General features: G+C 33.3%; 4 protein-coding genes across 5 annotated transcripts in view; 1 reads left to right on the top strand and 3 right to left on the bottom strand.

Moving 5' to 3' along the window:
* Positions 1-1,436: 1,436 nt before the first annotated feature.
* LOC110997293 lies at positions 1,437-4,002 on the bottom strand. The gene is made up of 4 exons (XM_045633261.1): positions 3,680-4,002; positions 3,353-3,536; positions 3,000-3,188; positions 1,437-1,746 (listed from the first exon to the last, which is right to left on the bottom strand). The coding sequence occupies exons 1-4, from the start codon at positions 3,861-3,863 to the stop codon at positions 1,578-1,580; spliced, it is 726 nt and encodes a 241-aa protein (XP_045489217.1). The 5' UTR covers positions 3,864-4,002; the 3' UTR covers positions 1,437-1,577.
* A 113-nt stretch (positions 4,003-4,115) lies between these two features.
* LOC110997310 lies at positions 4,116-6,370 on the bottom strand. The gene is made up of 2 exons (XM_022265408.2): positions 5,996-6,370; positions 4,116-5,848 (listed from the first exon to the last, which is right to left on the bottom strand). The coding sequence occupies exons 1-2, from the start codon at positions 6,162-6,164 to the stop codon at positions 4,494-4,496; spliced, it is 1,524 nt and encodes a 507-aa protein (XP_022121100.2). The 5' UTR covers positions 6,165-6,370; the 3' UTR covers positions 4,116-4,493.
* A 157-nt stretch (positions 6,371-6,527) lies between these two features.
* LOC110997304 lies at positions 6,528-8,358 on the top strand. The gene is made up of 2 exons (XM_022265401.2): positions 6,528-7,423; positions 7,505-8,358. Exons 1-2 carry the CDS (start codon positions 6,580-6,582, stop codon positions 8,101-8,103), a joined length of 1,443 nt encoding a protein of 480 aa, XP_022121093.2. The 5' UTR covers positions 6,528-6,579; the 3' UTR covers positions 8,104-8,358.
* Positions 8,359-13,677: 5,319 nt separating this feature from the next.
* Positions 13,678-18,059, bottom strand: part of LOC110997302 — a 30,857-nt gene continuing 26,475 nt past the window's right edge. For both annotated transcript variants that reach the window (XM_022265400.2, XM_045633177.1), the window contains exons 22-26: positions 17,403-17,547; positions 16,763-16,926; positions 16,084-16,168; positions 14,873-15,052; positions 13,678-14,300 (exon numbers count right to left, since the gene is read on the bottom strand). In XM_022265400.2, coding sequence (XP_022121092.2) covers positions 14,131-14,300; positions 14,873-15,052; positions 16,084-16,168; positions 16,763-16,926; positions 17,403-17,547 — 744 coding nt within the window. In that variant the 3' untranslated portion in view covers positions 13,678-14,130. The remainder of the gene's footprint in view (positions 14,301-14,872; positions 15,053-16,083; positions 16,169-16,762; positions 16,927-17,402; positions 17,548-18,059) is intronic.

The following is an 18,059-nucleotide window of genomic DNA, read 5'->3' as shown; positions in this document are numbered from 1 at the left end:
GTCTACCCGAGCCGAGGCGCAGCCGAAGGTGAGGGTTGACAGTCGGAACAAGTTGCAATGACGGTACCGCACGTGTACTGAACGACTATTTTTAATACAGTTGCGAAAAAATTAAGCAATTTAATTAAACTATTTGCTTTTTTTCTCTTCTCTCTGCGGAAGAAATTCGTTGAGATATGAAGCGACTTATATGTTTCCTGTAAATTGTTCTCCGAAGCATTTTGTGCAATTATACTGAGTTCGGGTGGTATTCATTCAAATAAAATATCGTCGAAATTACTCATTTTGCCCAACAAATAACTCAACTCGCAAGAACAAATGGCGCCAACCGTCAAAGAATATAGAGCAAAGCTTTTTTTTCTTTTCTTCACCCATTCTGGGTAGGCAAAGGAAACTACGCCCATACAGGCAAGTTTTCAGTAGATTATTTTTATTGAAATGAAACCAAACCTAACTCATTGAATCCAATGATTAAATCTGATATTGAAACAAATTAGTAGCTTCTTTTTAAAATATTTGCATGAATCATAAAAACTTCTGTGATTTTTTTTAGTAAAAACTTCGTGGTTGGTTTTTTCTTTTTAATATTTTTTTATTGATATGAAATAAAAGAATCCTAACCTAACTTATTGAATCCAATTATTAGTAAACTTTTTAGAAATACGTATTTGTATATATCGTACAATTCTTTTTAATATTTTTTTATTGATATGAAATAAAAAGAAACATAACCGAACTTATTGAATCCAATTATTATAATATTTAGAAATCATATATCATAAAAACTTCTTCTTGATTTTTTTAAATTAAAACCTTCGTGGTTGATTTTTTTCTTTTTAATAGACATTGTTTTGACAGTTGGCAAAGAAAACGCACGAGTGCGGGAATGGCAAAGAAAAAGCACGAGTGTGTAATAGCCCTCTTTCCGAACGCTATACCTCCCTGCAATATGCCACTTTTTGAGCAACTGTATTAAAAAATTCTTTCACCATTCGAAAGCTACATTATCCACAAGCAATATAGGCTATATTTAATTTTGAACAAAAATAGGGTTCCGTAAGATATTAGGGATTTTCGGACACAAGGTGTAAAAAATGAAGCAAAAAAGTTACTTATTTTGGTTACCCTGCCTAAACTATTAAAGATAGAACCATTTGAGCAAATAACCAATGAACACACTTATTTTGCAGCCAGATCTCATACTATTATTTTTTAATGTTAGCTTTAGAAAATATAAATTTATATTGCTTTATAACCTTTTTCAATAGGTAATATTTTCTAGCATCCAACTAAAACTTCTGTATGCAACAGGTATTGTATTAGTCTACCCAGACATGTTAAATGTATTTTACATCAGCAAAGTTCTCATATGTTATCTATCGCTTTCCTTTCCTAAATTAAAACTAAATGGAATAACTAATAAAATATGTTTAGAATAGTCAATAAAGCTTTTATTTACCACATAAAATAATACACTTATACTTGATTAAAATATGTTTAGTTATCATAATTTAAGTTAAGAAATGACAGACTAGCTATGTTACATAGTTGATATAACTATGTTTAATATTACAGAGCTAGTTGTCAGTAAACGATTGTACAGTGTAACATTGTCGTGATAGGGCTAGTACTTTCAGTCTTGAATAGGGGTCACTTTCCCAATCGTAGTGTCTAGACTTTGCTATAACGAGCTTCGGTATCATCCATCGCATTTGCTCTATTTTCGCTACTACGTTTTGAAGTTTCCTGTAATAAACATTTATTCTGATTACTTAGTTATCTTATATATAAAATTCTCGTGTCGCGGTGTTTGTGGTTAAACTCCTCCGAAACGGCTTTCCCGATTCTCTTGAAATTTTGCGTGCATATCGGGTGGGTCTGAGAATCGAACATCTATTTTTCATCCCCCTACACGTTAAGGGTAATCCACCCCTAAACTTTTTTTTTTCAATTTTAGATTTAAAATAAATTATGATACAGCATTAGTAAATACATATAACCCTGATTTTTCATCCCTTTACAATCAACCCCTATTTTTTATTTCATTATTAAAAACTTATGCTGTGAACTCCTAGGTTAAAACAGAGAAAAAATTACAGAACAACCTAAAAAGATTTCATTCCGGAAACCTGAACATTCTCTGGGATAGCATAGCAAAATGTTCCATGTTGGTATGTACTAAACAGGTAGGCTGAGTAAAATCTCATTAAGGAGAAACAAAGTTTGCGGGGGCAGCTAGTTCTCTATAAAAAGAACGAAGTTTTAAAATTTAGACTATTAAATGGCGTGTATAAGCTACATAAAATATAAAAATGTATGTCTAGATTTGAACATAATAAAAAGTGTAGTTTCTAAGGTCATCTTTTCAATGATAAACGACTTTTATAACCATCGTTTATAAAACAAATTTTATTTATATTTTAATCAACGAAAAATTACTGATAGAAGAAATTTATATCACTATGGAACATAGGCCCCCCTTTGTTGGCCCCCAGTCATATTTTAATAATACATTTAAAAAATATATATTATATATAAAAAAATAATATAGATAAAACTTATTAGTAATTGTTACAAAACTATGTTAGAAAAGTTAAAATTTTATACAAACTCACATATTGGACTTATATAATTATTATTGTAAAGTACAGATTGATTTAGTGTTAGAAATTGAGAATGAGTGAGCAAGTGAATGTGACTGGAAATGTGCGCATGTATTTGAGAGTGTAGCTGAATGTTATTATGATCATGCAGTGTGCCTGTGTTACTTTTTGAGACATCAGAGTCATTCCTTAATACGTAGAAAGGCCTCTGTAGATTCAAAATCTAATTTGGCTAGTGTGAGTTCTATGTGTTTTGCGAGCTGATATCTGGATAGTTTGACTATCTCAGAATCTATTGATTTGGAAATTATTATGAAGGAAGGGACCTCTAAGAGAACACAAAATGTTGTTCCGAAACTGTAATTAATGATACCAAGGATAATTCATTCAATATACCTATACAATGGTCCTTTGTTCTCTTCCTGATTATGTGTTATTCTTTGACTACTTTTTAGTTCTGCCCTTACAGTGTCCCATTCTTTTCGCAACTGCAATAAGGTGCTGTGCTCCTCTTTTAATGTGTTATATAAATGCTGTAGTTTTAATTCCTTATCAGCAAATTCAGCAGCTACTGCAAGGATGTTTCTAAAGTAAAAGAAATATTATATAGATAAAAATACATACTGTTACAGGAGATAAAGATGGAATACTGTTTAGTCATTGTTTCCCCAAATATTTAAACATGAAATTCAACTTTAAGTATAAATGTATATTTATACTTAAAGTTGAATAATTATTTTTTAACTTACTTCTTCCTTTCTATTAATTCAGGTTCAAGAGCCTCATTTGGTGTTGCTAGAAGCTCTTTCACCGCACTACTTTGAGTCACATTCTTCACAAGTTGCTGTTCAATAAGCTTAAGGGTCACAGTTCCATTGAGGTCATTGATAACTCGCTCAGCATCTAGTTCAGTTTCTTTTACTTGTGTAGGCACTAGAAATATAGGGACAATTAAACAAAACCTCGTTTGCTGATATAACTATCGCGAATTAATATGTAGTACTCGGTTAAATCAATGACGTGTGTAATGAGATACTGTTACGCAGTTTATCTTTGATTCGTATGTTAAAATTTACCTGATACCGTCTTTGCTTGTAACAAGCGCAACTTTGACGTAAGAAAGGATAGGTTTTCCTGTTTCTTCGTAACGGCGTCTTCGAAATTGTCATTAACTTTAGTACAATATAAATTATCAGCTTGGGCATTAAGTTCCTGTTCGAAGTTTAAGCTTGCGTCGTGGAAAGCTTTAAATCCTGCCATATTAGCTTTTTAACTTGTTTGCATTCTTTGTGTACTGATTCACCTTTTGATCACATAAAACAGGTATTAAAGTAATGAAAGTGAACATCCAGAAATATAATAATAATAATTTTAGCTATGTAAGTAATACATATCAAAACCAAAAACTTCGACAACACTAAATAATTTAAAAAAATAACGGAACATAAGATTCAAATCCCCAGACTATTTGAATTTTGGACTGAAAACTGAGTATTGTCGTTGTCAGTTGTCACGTGTTTCTCTACAAAACTTTTAACGGATGGCAGTGACGACTGACGACATGTTAATCACTATTTCATCTGTGGTATCATGGAATACTTAAATTTGAGTAAAGTTTTGTATTGTAAGTTCAATAATATGATAAGTATTGAACTTTATGCATACAATGAAAGTAGGTATTTAAACGCAGTTTAGGCATTATTGCCTAGCACGACCTCGAAAGTGGCTGCAGTGGGATTACATTTAATTTACATGAGTTTACATATTGTGTTTGTATAGCTTTACCGCGTTCAGTGCAGCCATTGTCATTCTCAAGGCATACTTGTTAATTAAAAGCATGAAACTTATCGCGTTACTAATATAACAAAAAATATTGGCAGTTACAATTTATTATTGTATTAATGAATAAAATCCCTTTATATCTAGAGAAGAGGCAGAAACTCCAAAAGATCCATTAAAATCATCAACTTCAGAGATATTAGTAAAGCTTGTATAATTTGGGTCGTCATAATTATTTTCATACTCGATACCGTAAACTTGTAATGAATGACTAGATATATTATTATCTGGTTCCCTTTTCGTTTTAATTTTCTTTGCTACAGAGTGAGGTTCTTTCTCGACTTTTACTTTTTCCTTTCGGATTTTACGATTTGCTATCTTTTTATCTGAAAATATGTCACGGCTGAAAATGCATTCATCATTAATATTGCTATCATTTTGTTCGAAATGTATTGTTTTTTTTCCCTGGCACTTTCTTTTATATTTCGCCATGTTTCGTAAGGCCTGAAATAAGTTTTGCGGCTCCTCATATGTCATGAAATCCATCTTTAGTTCTTCTTTTATTGTGTTCAATAGGTCATTTTTCTTAGAATGCATAGTCTGTGGTTTCTTCTTTATGACAAGACTATTCGATTTCGGAAGTGGTTGAGAGTATACGAATGAACGAGAGTGAAGGCAACGTTTTGAAAATTTATTTTTAGCTTTAGGTTTTTGGTTCGTGTAAACCGGTTCATATATATTATCTTCCTGTATTTGAAACTTCAAATCATGGTCGTGACCATGACATTCTTCCTTTTCAGTTGTATCGATGTTAAAATTTAATTTTTTGGCCACTGTTTCTTCAATCTCCAAAATTGAGTCTTTGGATTTCGCCTGCTCAGTTTCTACATTATATACATCGAATGTAGTTTCAAGTAAATCAACAAAGAAGTTGTATATTTTCTTATCGTCTTTCGGTGTGTCTGAGACTAATGTCGAAGGATCGTCTGGATTGATAACAGGAGTTTCAGATCGACCCTCTAGTATTTCTTTGGCTAAACCTTCGGCTACACCACTATAAATATTATTTTCTAACAGCTCTCTAATAGGATTAGTTGATTCACTTATCGGAAAGTTTTCGGAGAAATTTGATGGAGTATGTATAATATCTTTTTTTGATTGTAAAACAACAAATTTATCATTAAATGAAATATAGCTATCACCATTTAATATTTTTGATTTGTACTTCTTCGGTTTTTTCGTTTTAGTTGTTGTTTCAATATAATCATCGTGGTATGCTTCTGATTCTTGATAATTTTTTTTCTGTATTTTGCTTGTTTTCTTCCTGGCGCTGATCTGTTCGCTGTCTGGATATTGTGTACCCGTGGTTGATTTAGACAATATATTAAGAACGGATGTAAGGAACTTCTTTTGGCCTGGCCGTGGTCGTGGCGGGGGTTTCTTCTTGGTTTCGGCATCATTATTTTCTAGAAAACAAAATTGTTACATTACATTACCTGATTATCCGTATAGATTTTATATTTACTCAAAGGTAGACTTTGGGGTTACTGGTGTACCACCACCACCACTATTTTATAGATTTTAATGGGTACACCAATATCATTACAACTTACCATAAATATCAATAAGTTTATCATCTTTATTTTCAACATATACGCCGCGTTTTTTCATACATAATGGTTGAAATCCTGCATCACTTTTAGTAAACTTCTGTTGTTCTCGCTTGTTTGAAACCCTACCGTTTGATGACTTAGATTTAACCACGGTGGTTTTTAGATCCATGGTTAAGTGCTTGTATTTTTTTGGGATTTTTTATTTTTAAGACTTCATTACTTGCAGATTTTGATGGTTTTTGACGGCTGGTTTCAGACAGTAAATGGCCAATGTATAAGTAGTAAAGAGTTTGAATTATTGCCATTACGAAACGTAGATTATTTAACATGTACATTTGATTTCTAGTAAAAGTAATCTTAAAGTAATAAATATAAGTGATACAAATAATGAAAGTAGCTCTCTGCGATAGGTACTATATATTAATTTTCACAATAAACATTAATTACAATAATTAAATAATTTTTTATCTATATAATTATGTCTAATAATTTATCTATATAATAAGACAGAATTGACGGTTATATCATCTAGCTGGCAACGGCATACAAAATTTTTAGTTAACCATAAAATATTATTTAGGCAAATGGAAAAGATAAATTCCAAACGAATAAATGAACAAAAAGCTAAAGTAACAGCCCAAGGGGACATTTTAAAATTTGAAGATAAATTGTTAAATTCGCGCTTGACGAATGGTCTATATCTTGCTGACAGAGGTGATTCAAAGAAAATACTCCTTAAATCTCGTACTATCGCGGATATTCGAAAAAATAGATGTGAGATACAACCACGCAATACAAAATTAAATGTTGATAACGATACTATAAAGCATTTTACACCCGATAGGAATGAATTAGGAAATAAAACTTCAGTTAAAACGAATGAAATTAAGTCCAAAACTGAAGAAACTGTTTCTAAGCCTATCAATGTAAGATCAAGAGTAAAAACTTACATCCAAAACCTCAAATTGTATTCTGATCACAAATCTAAAGATAACAATTTATCAAATGTATCAAATATTAATAATAAATTAGAAAGACCAAAGGCCAATGGTGGAAAAGTATTGCAATCGACTGAAACATCAAATTTGGTCCAACGTGATGTATTAAAACATACATTAGATAAAATGAATTTAGGTTACCTTCTTAGTAACGAATATACAAGGTGTAATAAGGAACTAAATCACAGTGAGATATTGCAAAAACCAAGACAACGACACATTCAGGATGAATTTGTAGATAGTGCTATAGAATCTCAGATAAATGAAGTTTTAAAATTTAAACAAAATAAAGAAGCAAATAAAGATAGTGATGAATGTAGCAAAAGAAACACAAAAACATTGGACGCTAACGAAAGAAACAAAATAAAGGAAAAACATTTTATTAAAAGTAAAGTTAGCTCTAATTTAAAGGAAGTGAGCCCACAAATTGGTAAGCACCTTTTAATAGATAGTAAACAAAATCATTTTTTTAGTAGTTATAGAAAAATCTAATACATTAAACTAATTCTAGACACCCCGGATTACAAGAAACAGAGCAAGGAGATAATAGACAATAAATCAGTCAGTACCAGAACAAAGGATTCTCTGAAGAAATCCGAAAGTTCGCGTCGGCCCGTCATTACTACTATCCGTTCGAAACACGATGCAAAAGTTTACAAAGCCGTAACATTTACAGACCTTAAAGAGCGGGAAACAAGGCCTATAGAAATAAAAATACCCATTGTTAAGCAAAAAGAAAAAGTTAAATCATGCGATAAAACTACAAATATATCGAATTCTAGTAAAGAGAAGAAAAAGAAGTTTCGTAAAAAAAGAAGTTTTCCGTCACCTGTTTTTGTCAAGAAAGGCGAATCTCCACCGACAGAAGTCGCGAAATGGGCGCCTAGTTCCGTTAATAAACTGACAATTCCATATTACGAGGCCTGGATAGATACGACGTTGACAGCAATCTCCAAAAGTTCCAAAAAGGATAGGATTCTGGAGAAGCAAAAGCTGTTGAAATCATTCAAAAAGTTCTTAGAGCGACCACAGACCCCTGACTTGATCTATGATCATATGGATGAAAGGTATACCGGCAAAATAAAAATTAAACAAAGGCATAAACAATAAATGTTTTCTTGAATCTGTAAATAAAAGTAAAAAGGAGGCCGCTTAAATGGATGGTAGCCGACGGCCACGCCCCAGATCTTTCATGTCTTGATTTAGAATGAAATGAGTTCTATCTCAATAGAAAAATATCAAAATTAGGTTACTTAGCATAACATTCAGTAACATAAGGACGTTGATAAGTTTCATAAATAATTTTACTAATAAAAGTTAATGTGTTGTTTTAATGCCTACTCTTCGTTCTACGCCCGCTTGAATAGTGCGATTGTTTTGTGAAAATTATTAAATGAAATTCTGTAAACCGCCCAGAGCTGTAAGGGGCAAACTGCATTTGTTGTTTAATTGATCACCTTCTGAAATTGAGCGAGTGACCTATTTAAATACTCTACTCGCTTCGCTATCCGACAGCGCTGTGCACAAATTCCAAACTGCTTCTATCACATCAAATTATCGTTTTCGCACTAAGCTATACGCTTAAAATCACTTAAATATTTACGCTAAAACGCAATTTGTCAAAAAAAAGTAAAAAGTGAGATCCATCATCCTTCAGGTCGTTCAATTTCTTGTCTAATTTTCCTTACTTAAGGGACTTTGTCAATGCGAAATGTATTTAATTAAGATATTAACTAGGCTACAAAATGAAAATACAATGTATCTTACAAGTAGTCACAATAGTTTAATTGTTTAACTTGGATGTCAAAACAATCTATTAAGGACCTGTTTCACAATGTCCGGATAAGTTCCAAATAAGCTATTTACTTATTCGTAGGATAAATAGTATTTTTGCGTTTCACGACTGTCAGATAGCGCTATACGTCATGAAATTCGAAGTATCTTATTTGGAACTTTAATCTTTCGAATAATTTATGTGTTGCATAGCTATTTGACACTTTATCCATACATTGTGAAACAGGTCCTTAGGCTTCTAGTTTTATCCAAAGCAGTTATATGATGGGCTATGACTTGAACCACTTGGAGAAGACTTTTTAGGTCGAAGTGATAATAGTGCTATGCCCCAGGATAAATAAACAGATTATTTCATATCTATCTTATTATTAAGATAGAGAGGAGTGAGGGTTCTTTACAAACGTTCAAAGTACTAACTGTACTCTGTACTGAATAAATGAAAGCTTGGCGTGTACTTGCGTGGTCTACTTCATCTGGTTCATTAAAAAATATGTGTTAGTCAGCAGTAGCGGCGTTACGGTGGGGCGCGGTTGGGCAACCGCCCAGGGCGCCGGATATAAAGTTGTCCCTATATATCCAGATATAGATGGGTGTATGTTTTGTGATGAACTCATAAGGCTGAAATCATTTTCACTGTTCAGAATATGGCTACCGTGTTTTTGTTTTAAATTTTATCAAAGATCGCAACTTACAAGAACTGTATCCAAATATATGGATAGCAATGCGTATATTATTAACTATACCTATAACAGTTGCTAGTGAGAGGAGTTTTTCTAAACTTAAGCTGATAAAAACCTATCTGCGATCGACAATATCGCGATCCAGATTAACAAACTTGGCAACTTTGTCAATCGAGAATGAAATTGCTGAAAACCTCGAAAAAGAATTCGCCGACTGAAAGGTTAGAAAAATCAAATTTTATTAGGTTTTTTTTAATAAATGGGATTTTTTATTATATCTTTTACCTTTTTTCATATGGGTTTGAATTGAAGTTAGGGGGCGCCGTTTAAATCTCGCCCATGGCGCTAGTACTAGTAGTGCTAAAACCGGCACTGTCAGTCAGTTTCACTCAGTATAAAATATTTTAACATTAATACTCATACTAACCTCCTTACAAAATATTCCTTCCTTTGTATTCCTGGGTTATTACAACTAAGTCTTTTATACGTACCTACGGCTCGCGTATCTGCTACTTTTAATGGTCCAGTCAAGACGCTATCTCGCTCTTACAACTTGATAGCTCAGATGCATGAAAATATTGATACATTTTACAAGTCTTTAAATTTATCGTAACTTTAAGATTTGAATTACATTGTTTAAATTATTATTATTCATTTTAATTAGTATTTTGTGGTAGTGTTTATTTTTACCCTTACTAGCTCGCTTATGTTTTATTATAATTGATGTGTATGTGTGTAAAATTTGTGATGTCACATTTTCGTAGCAAGGCGGAAGTGGGCTGCACCGGGTGTTCTCTTTGTTGTTGTTACACCCACCCGGTCTCTTAAGAACAATGTACGAACAAACAAAAAAAATAACTAGCATAACATTATATTTATCAGGGATTCCGCTACTAGCACTAGCTCAGCTCTATGTAGAATTTGGGGATTCCCGCAGACCCTGACGCTGTCATGAGGGATTCCTCCTCCCATACTCGAGATCTTTTAATTAATCATACATGTCCTTTATCATATAAAATTTATTGCTTTTTACTTTCGATGGGGTGACGCCACCAACTTCCGCACCGGGTCAACCAAGGTAGCTACGCCACTGCACATTTTCTTGTATAATTTGTTTTAGAACTTATAAATAAATAAATATCTATTAAGACCATAATGAGTATATTATTCTCAAAATGTATACCAACCATGATATAATACATTTGCCACGCTGAAATGTGTGTGTGCCATGTAATTAGACTTAAAAGTAATAATAAGAATAAAACACATTCAAATTTAAACTAATTTATTATACAAACTTAAAACGAAGATTATGTAATTTTAACACAAAATAAATGTGAAAAAATCATACAAAGATTTTTAAACAGTGAGAACTTATTTGTTATTACAATAACAATGGGTACTTGAGGTACCCTACAAAAATACTTTTATAACTACCTCCGAATTCAGAAAAACTAATTAGTTTTGTAACTACCCACCCAATCGTTTCTGTAAAATTGTGTTTAAATGTGTAGTGATAAGATTTAAGTTTAAATATTATAATACTTAAACTAAAATCTTTTCACTATAGAACTGGTTAGAAAGACTAACATTTAAACAAGGATGTCATGAGGGTTTAGTATCTATCTTTCAAACGTTCAATCATCTGTCTGACCTCTGTAGTCAACTAATTAACTACTCGGTTATATGTATATATATAAGTATGCGTGACGTCTCACGCATCCTTATCCAAGGCAGGAAAGAAGAAAACTGAGTGGCCATTTAATGCCCAGGTTCAGAGCATGCCCTTAATCTTGAGCTCAACAGTCAAGTGAACATTTTGGTGCGAATTCGCTAGTTTGGGACAGGCATTCTTTTTAGAATTTATATAGATAAGGGAGTCAACCCCAACACAATTGTCTCTTGGGGTACTCATTTGTTAAATAAAAATTTGAGAAACAATTTTTTTTTTAAAGTTCCTTAACTTCAACCAAGCCTATAAACTCAGCCACGAAAAACAAGTGTGTTACCTAACCGCGTGCGATATAGGAACACTAAATATGACGTGAAAATGGTCCATTTTGGAAAAGTGACAATGTCATAGAGAATAGACCAAGAGAACAAATCCATGGTATGGATGAAAAATATTGCCAAAAAATAATATTAATTACATTAGTAGTCTTGACGTGACGCCAAGTCTGTGCTGCTTTATGGGTGTTAAACGTGGAAGGTCACCAAAGACATCACCACCACGCACCGACTCCAAGTCTTCGTCAACCGCTGTTCTTGCCATATTCTGGGCATCTACTGGCCTGAAAAAATCTCTAACGAGCAACTTTGGGAGCGCGGCCGTGAAACCAAGATCAAGAGGCGAAAGTGGAATTGGATAGGCCATACACTTACATACAGGTACTTGATTGGAACCCGCAAGGAAAGCGAAGGCGTGGCCGTCCCAAGCAAACCAGGCGCCGTACAATAGCAGACGAGGCAAAGAGAGCTGGTAGGACTTGGAGCAAGGTGAAATACGAGGCCGAAGACCGATCGCGATGGAGACTCGCTGTGCCCCACCTAGGGGTTATAGGACATGAGAGTGAGAGTCGTCAGTAGTACAATCGCTTGGCACCGTGACTTTTCGTACGTGAAAAAAGTGTTGTGTATGTATTGTGTAGATATTTAATGATTTTATGACAAGATTTCTTTTTACTTTCAGACACGATTTTTTGATTTAATCTTCATGTTATCATCAAGTAAGGTACAAAAAACCACCGTCACGCAAATCCTAAAAATCCCATGCGATTCTTAAATAAGATCCAATTTCAAGAAAATTTAGTATCTTCATATGACTCATTCTTAGAATGTGGAGACGAGATTATTGGAGAAACCATCGACCAAACCATCGAAGACCAAAACCATCAATACTGTTACAAGATGGAAGTATTATAAAATTCCCCTTAAGACAGTAAAACTAATGGTTAAGGCTCTAAACAAATTTGAAGAAAATATCACATTACTTATAAAGCATGATATTTTAAAATGTAAAAAATGAAGAAAACTGCTGTACTGCAATGCCACCGCTAGATGGCGCTGCAAAAACAATAGCAGGCGATGACGTATTCGTCGTACTTTTGACAAATAGTAGAAAACGATATACACATTGACCTACCCCGCGAACACACTCACAGCAAACACCCAAAAGAAGCGTCTACACGAGATACAACAAAAGACCTTGCGGTGGTCGACGCTCGGTTGTGCGTACTGCGTACGTAACGCCACCATCGCCAGGGACCTCCGTATAGAAGGCCTACGCACATCCAAATAGCCGCCAAGGGAAATGTTTGACAGAGCGGACACCTCACACTTGTCACACTTGTCTCTCCCGAGTTCAAGCGCCGCTTCCCGCGAATCTTAGCGCGGAACCACATCGCGCACTCAAACGCTTGCCCACCCCACGTCGGCTGTCAACACACCGACCTAAGCTTGGCTCCGCCCAATTCAGCCACCGCCCCATTGTAGAGGTGCGAAAAACTGAAACGCTGTGAAAGGAGGCAACTCCCACGCGGTGCCCCGCGTATTCAACGACGCGAGAATAGTCCGCCGAAGCTAATCTGTTAAGCCCTTTCAGACCAACAGCGGGATTTTACTCCAAGAATAAAACAAACTGTACTGAGATACAGTTTGGTTTTTTGATATTGAGATATCAATAACGAATATTTAATCAATATCAAATAAAAAATAGTTGCCATGGTAGCAGGAAAAGACAAGGCGAAAATGACCAAAAAAACAGCCTTTGAAAATTTTTAATTAAAACAGTGACGTTAAAATATGGAAAAGTGCTAAACAAACAGCAAAGCAAGATTGATACAACATTACTTCAATTTGCAATATTAATTAAAATAATATTGCTTATGTCTGCCTAGAGATTCAACAGACAAAAATCAATCGCGGGTCAAAACGGCGATTAAAAAGAGTTAGAAGGAGTTTCATGCCCGCTCTACGCCCTTGACTTGACTGGTAGTAGATGTAATTTTAGAATCAATTTAACATTTTTTCCATTTTAAGGAAACACTTTTTTAACGGATTAAAGTTATGTATTATTGTAAACTTATAATTATTTAAACATCATTTAAATTACAATAATACATAACTTTAGTCCGTAAAAAAAGTGTTTTCTTTAAATGTGTAAAAGTTATGTTAATAAAAGACAATACTATCTTTTCTATTAGCGTTCATAAGTGTACTTGGTTACCTATAAAAAGTAAATTTGAGTTTGAGAATGCCTTAAGTCAAAACTAATATTTTAGACAATAGCAGTCATACTTAGCGCTAAGTTTCGACTTACGAAGGTATGATACCTTCAGACTAAAATAGTAAAACACCTTGATATAAATCTAACTATATATACACCAAACCTTGGATATAAAACTAACTATTTAATACTAAGCCTGTATTAAAAAAAAAGTACGTACTGTACGTAAAAAATGAGTTTTTCAAATTTTAAAACGAAAAAAACATTTCATACTTATTAATACAGTTTCCTATAGACACAATTTATACAATCCATTGCCATACCATAAATATGTATGATATGGCACCGCAAGCTTCTTCTTGATCAACCATTTTGTATTTAAGTGCGCAAAAAAAAAAATAAAAAAAAAATCTCGATCTAAGCTGATGTCTTCCAACCTTATAATTTCCCCTTCATCACAGCTATGAGCCCCGGCGCGTCTACTTCGTAAGTATTCTTTCCGGTTTTGGTACAATTTTTAATTGTTAGACGACCCCGGTCCAAATCGTCCAATTGCAGGTATTCCAATGCGCGTTCCACCATTGCTTCAGTTGGAGAACTTGGGAAATCTGAACAAAAGACATTTGTGTAAATTAATAGTACATTTAAAACTGACACATTTCTATTTCTTTTTATTTTAAGGAGCAAGTTAACTGTGAGTAAAAAAAAAGAGTGTGTGTACTTATGTACACGCGTTAGATGTTATACTTCTTTGGCGTATGGAAAAAAGTTACTAAAAGCAGTAGTGATAAACGATAAATATTAAAATTAATCGAAAAGATTTTATTTAAATAAATAAATTATTTATTAGTAAATACTATCACCGTCGTATATGAAATTGATTTAAAAACACCAAAATTTATTTATTCACACTGTTAATAACAGGTGTTCTAAATTTAAAATTACTAGAATATACAACTTGAACATAGTGATCGATTTCCATCGCATCTAGACCTAACTTTACGATGTCGAATTTAGGTGTTGGTGTGCGCACATATCGTAAAAATTCACTCTCATCATTTTTCTTCATCGCGCCAAAAGAAGTACAACTTTAAAAACTAGTGGCATTTCACTTTACTTTTCAGCCCTTACATAGATTTTATTTAATTAAAATAATTTTCTCTCAATCAAATCGAATCACCTCTGATCTTCACAGTCGAAGCCAACGCGGGTATATTCTCGACAAACTCCGGCACCATTTTCCTCAAGACGCTGATGGGTACCGTGGCGATATTCCCATAGTCGATGTACGCCACCATCGCCTCAGTTCCACCAGCGCCATTTTCCTGTTCCAGCATCACCGCACGGAACCATTCTTCATCTGAAAATAGAATTACCAAGTGTCACCAGAACTATGTCAGACGGTAGACTGATATAAGTGGTATTAAGAATTTTTTTTTTAAATCACCTGAATCTTCACCACATATCTCACACACCCGAATTAGGTATTAGTTAAAAGTATTTAGTAATATATGGTTGGTTGGTTAAACATTCGTTAATGTTTGAAGTTTGAACCGACTATATTATGTAACTGTTGCAACTAACTAGCTGAATTTGCATTCCAAATTCACAAATCAAAATATCTTTATTAATATAGTTAACAATTACACTTATGAACGTCAAAAATAATTTAAACTATAGTATTGTCTTTTATTAACATATCTTTTACACATTTAAAGAAAACACTTATTTACCACGCACGCTGTAAAGCACGCGAAACGTCGGATAAATTTAAAATTATGTTAAATAATTATAAGTTTACAATAATACATGGCTTTAATCCGGTAAAAAAGTGTTTTCTTTGTGTAAAAGCTATGTTAATAAAAGACAATACTATAGCCTGTCGAACGAGCTATCTTGCACTACCTAAAATACGCACAAACTACGGCAAAAAAAAGTTTTTGTAACTTACGAAGACGCACAGCTGTATAATAAACTACCCACAAATATAAAAAAATATTACTTCTTTCAATTCAATGCATTCAAATCGAGTCTGGATGAATATGTCAAACAAAATTACTTTTAATTTGATCTTCTTATAATTGGTTTTATTCGTGTATATTTGGTTTCTATTAATTTTGGGTACGTACATTTACGTACATTTGTGATTATTTTTTTTATAGAACAGGGGACAAACGGGCATGTGCAAATATTGAACGACTACAATGTAAAATTGCAGTAAATGTAAAATTAAATTCATTTAATATTTCTTTTTTTTTTGACGTTCATAAGTGTACATTGTTACCTACATAAAAAAATAAATTTTGATTTGATTTGATATGTTTACCTGAAATATTGTTTCTCATGTAAGTGTGAAAATAATGTCGTTAAACCTAAATTTAAAATACTTACGTGGAGGCAACTTCGCGATGCAGAGTTCGTTAGTCAGAGGCAAATATGGATCCCGGCCCAAATCGCTGTTGCAGTATGCTGCCATCTGGAAACAGATTTATTAGGATTAGCCTTTAAGGCTCTATCCCAGTACGGATTGCTGTTTCAGTGTTTCAGGGTGGGCTACGGTGCGCAATATCAATTAATTATGTAAAACATTAAATTAATGTAATTTTGACAATTTTATTTTGAATTGAAATGGAATATATTCGAAAAAATTAATAATAATTTACAAATTATTTATGTACTCCATAAAACTTTTTGAAGAAATATATATATATATATATAACTTTCAACTTTTTTTAATTATAATACATTAAACATTTATTTAATAAAATAAATAAACATCAAATTTTGAATGTCGTTTAAATCGATGTCAGTGCTGATTTTTAGATCAAATTCCGTTTATCGGAAAGTAATTTGAAAAATTCCTGAAATTTACGAGTTTATGTATTTTCCTTTTTTTATAGAATATGGTGCAAACGGGCTAACCTGATGTGATACCCCATGGACACTCTCAATGCCAGAAGACTCGAGAGTGCGTTGCCGTCTTTTAACAATTGGTACGCTCTTTACTTGAAGGACTCGAATTAAACTTCTTTTGATGTAGTGTCCTACTAGTAAACATACTTTTACTGACCAAATCTGGTAAATTATCCATGATGAAGGATGCCCGTGGCGTGTCAGCCGGATATCCGCTTAGGAGGCCGTCGAAGAGCGTGCCAATATCTAGTACTATGAATTCGCACCCTGAAGATGGCACGGTCACGTAGTCTATGTCATAATACATTATTGGTGCTAGTTCTGAAAATAATTGCAATTATTAAGGCAACATACAAAAATAAATCTAATATCCTTTTGACATACGGAAGTCAAATGCGGCAATTTTCAACTTGTTTCATGAAGATGATCCAAGCACATACCAGAACTTGCAAAAAATTTAAAAAAAACACAAAACAAATATTGGCACAGCAAAACACGTAAGACATAGTTAACAGAATAATATATGTGTATATTTTTTATTTTGTTTTTATAGAACAGGAGGCTTACCTAATGTAAAGTGATACCGCCGCCCATGGACACTCGATGCCAGAGGGCTCACGAGTCCGTTGCCGGCCTTTTAAGAATTGGAAACGCTCTTTTCTTGAAGGTCAATTTTTAAATTCGTTTAATGAAATATAAAAATTAAATAAAATATATGTAAAGAAATCACTTATATATAGGACACACTGTTATTTAATTGTCCATTATGAAGTTTAACTATTTGTGAAAAATCATACCAACGACATCAGTCCCTTTCTGTTCCATCAACTTCCACCCCGGTTTGCACATTTCCACAACTTGTCGATTGAAGCTCTCTTTATTCTTCTCCAGGGTCAGGCTGACTTCACTGCCACTTGGAGCCGTTTGGGCATCTGCCAATGTCTGAAATATTTATTTATTTTCCATTAAATTTTCCTATCTTAACCGTTACCACTAATGCAATAGAATTCCATTATATTACCCACACCAACTAACCTACATACAAATATTAAAAAGTTAAACTTAAATTCCTAAATCCTATAACTAACAATATAGCAAGCAACTCTTGTGAACTTAGCCAGCGTACAAACAAATAGGTCCACCTCAATGGAAATTTTGTTAATGATCTGTATTGCACGCGTGAGTGGCGCTTTGCTAACCAATACACGACAATTGATTTATTTGACGCATATATCAAGATTTTTTATTTTTTTATATATACATTCTAAAACAAGACAACAGACTTTGAATATTTCATATCTATGTAGAACCAAATACGAGGCACAGATTTCTGTATCTGTTTTGTGATAATTATCCACGGGTCATCAGTCTTCTGTGTCTGACATACGCTTTAAAAAAAATCTTTAATTATAAAGGAATAGTAAAATAAATTATTAAATACTTGAAAATTATTA

The sequence above is a fragment of the Pieris rapae genome, chromosome 22 (assembly GCF_905147795.1).
Source record: "Pieris rapae chromosome 22, ilPieRapa1.1, whole genome shotgun sequence".
Classification (NCBI taxonomy): domain Eukaryota; kingdom Metazoa; phylum Arthropoda; class Insecta; order Lepidoptera; family Pieridae; genus Pieris; species Pieris rapae.
The sequence above is the reverse complement of the archived record's forward strand: the minus strand, read 5'-3'. Positions and strand labels throughout refer to the sequence as shown.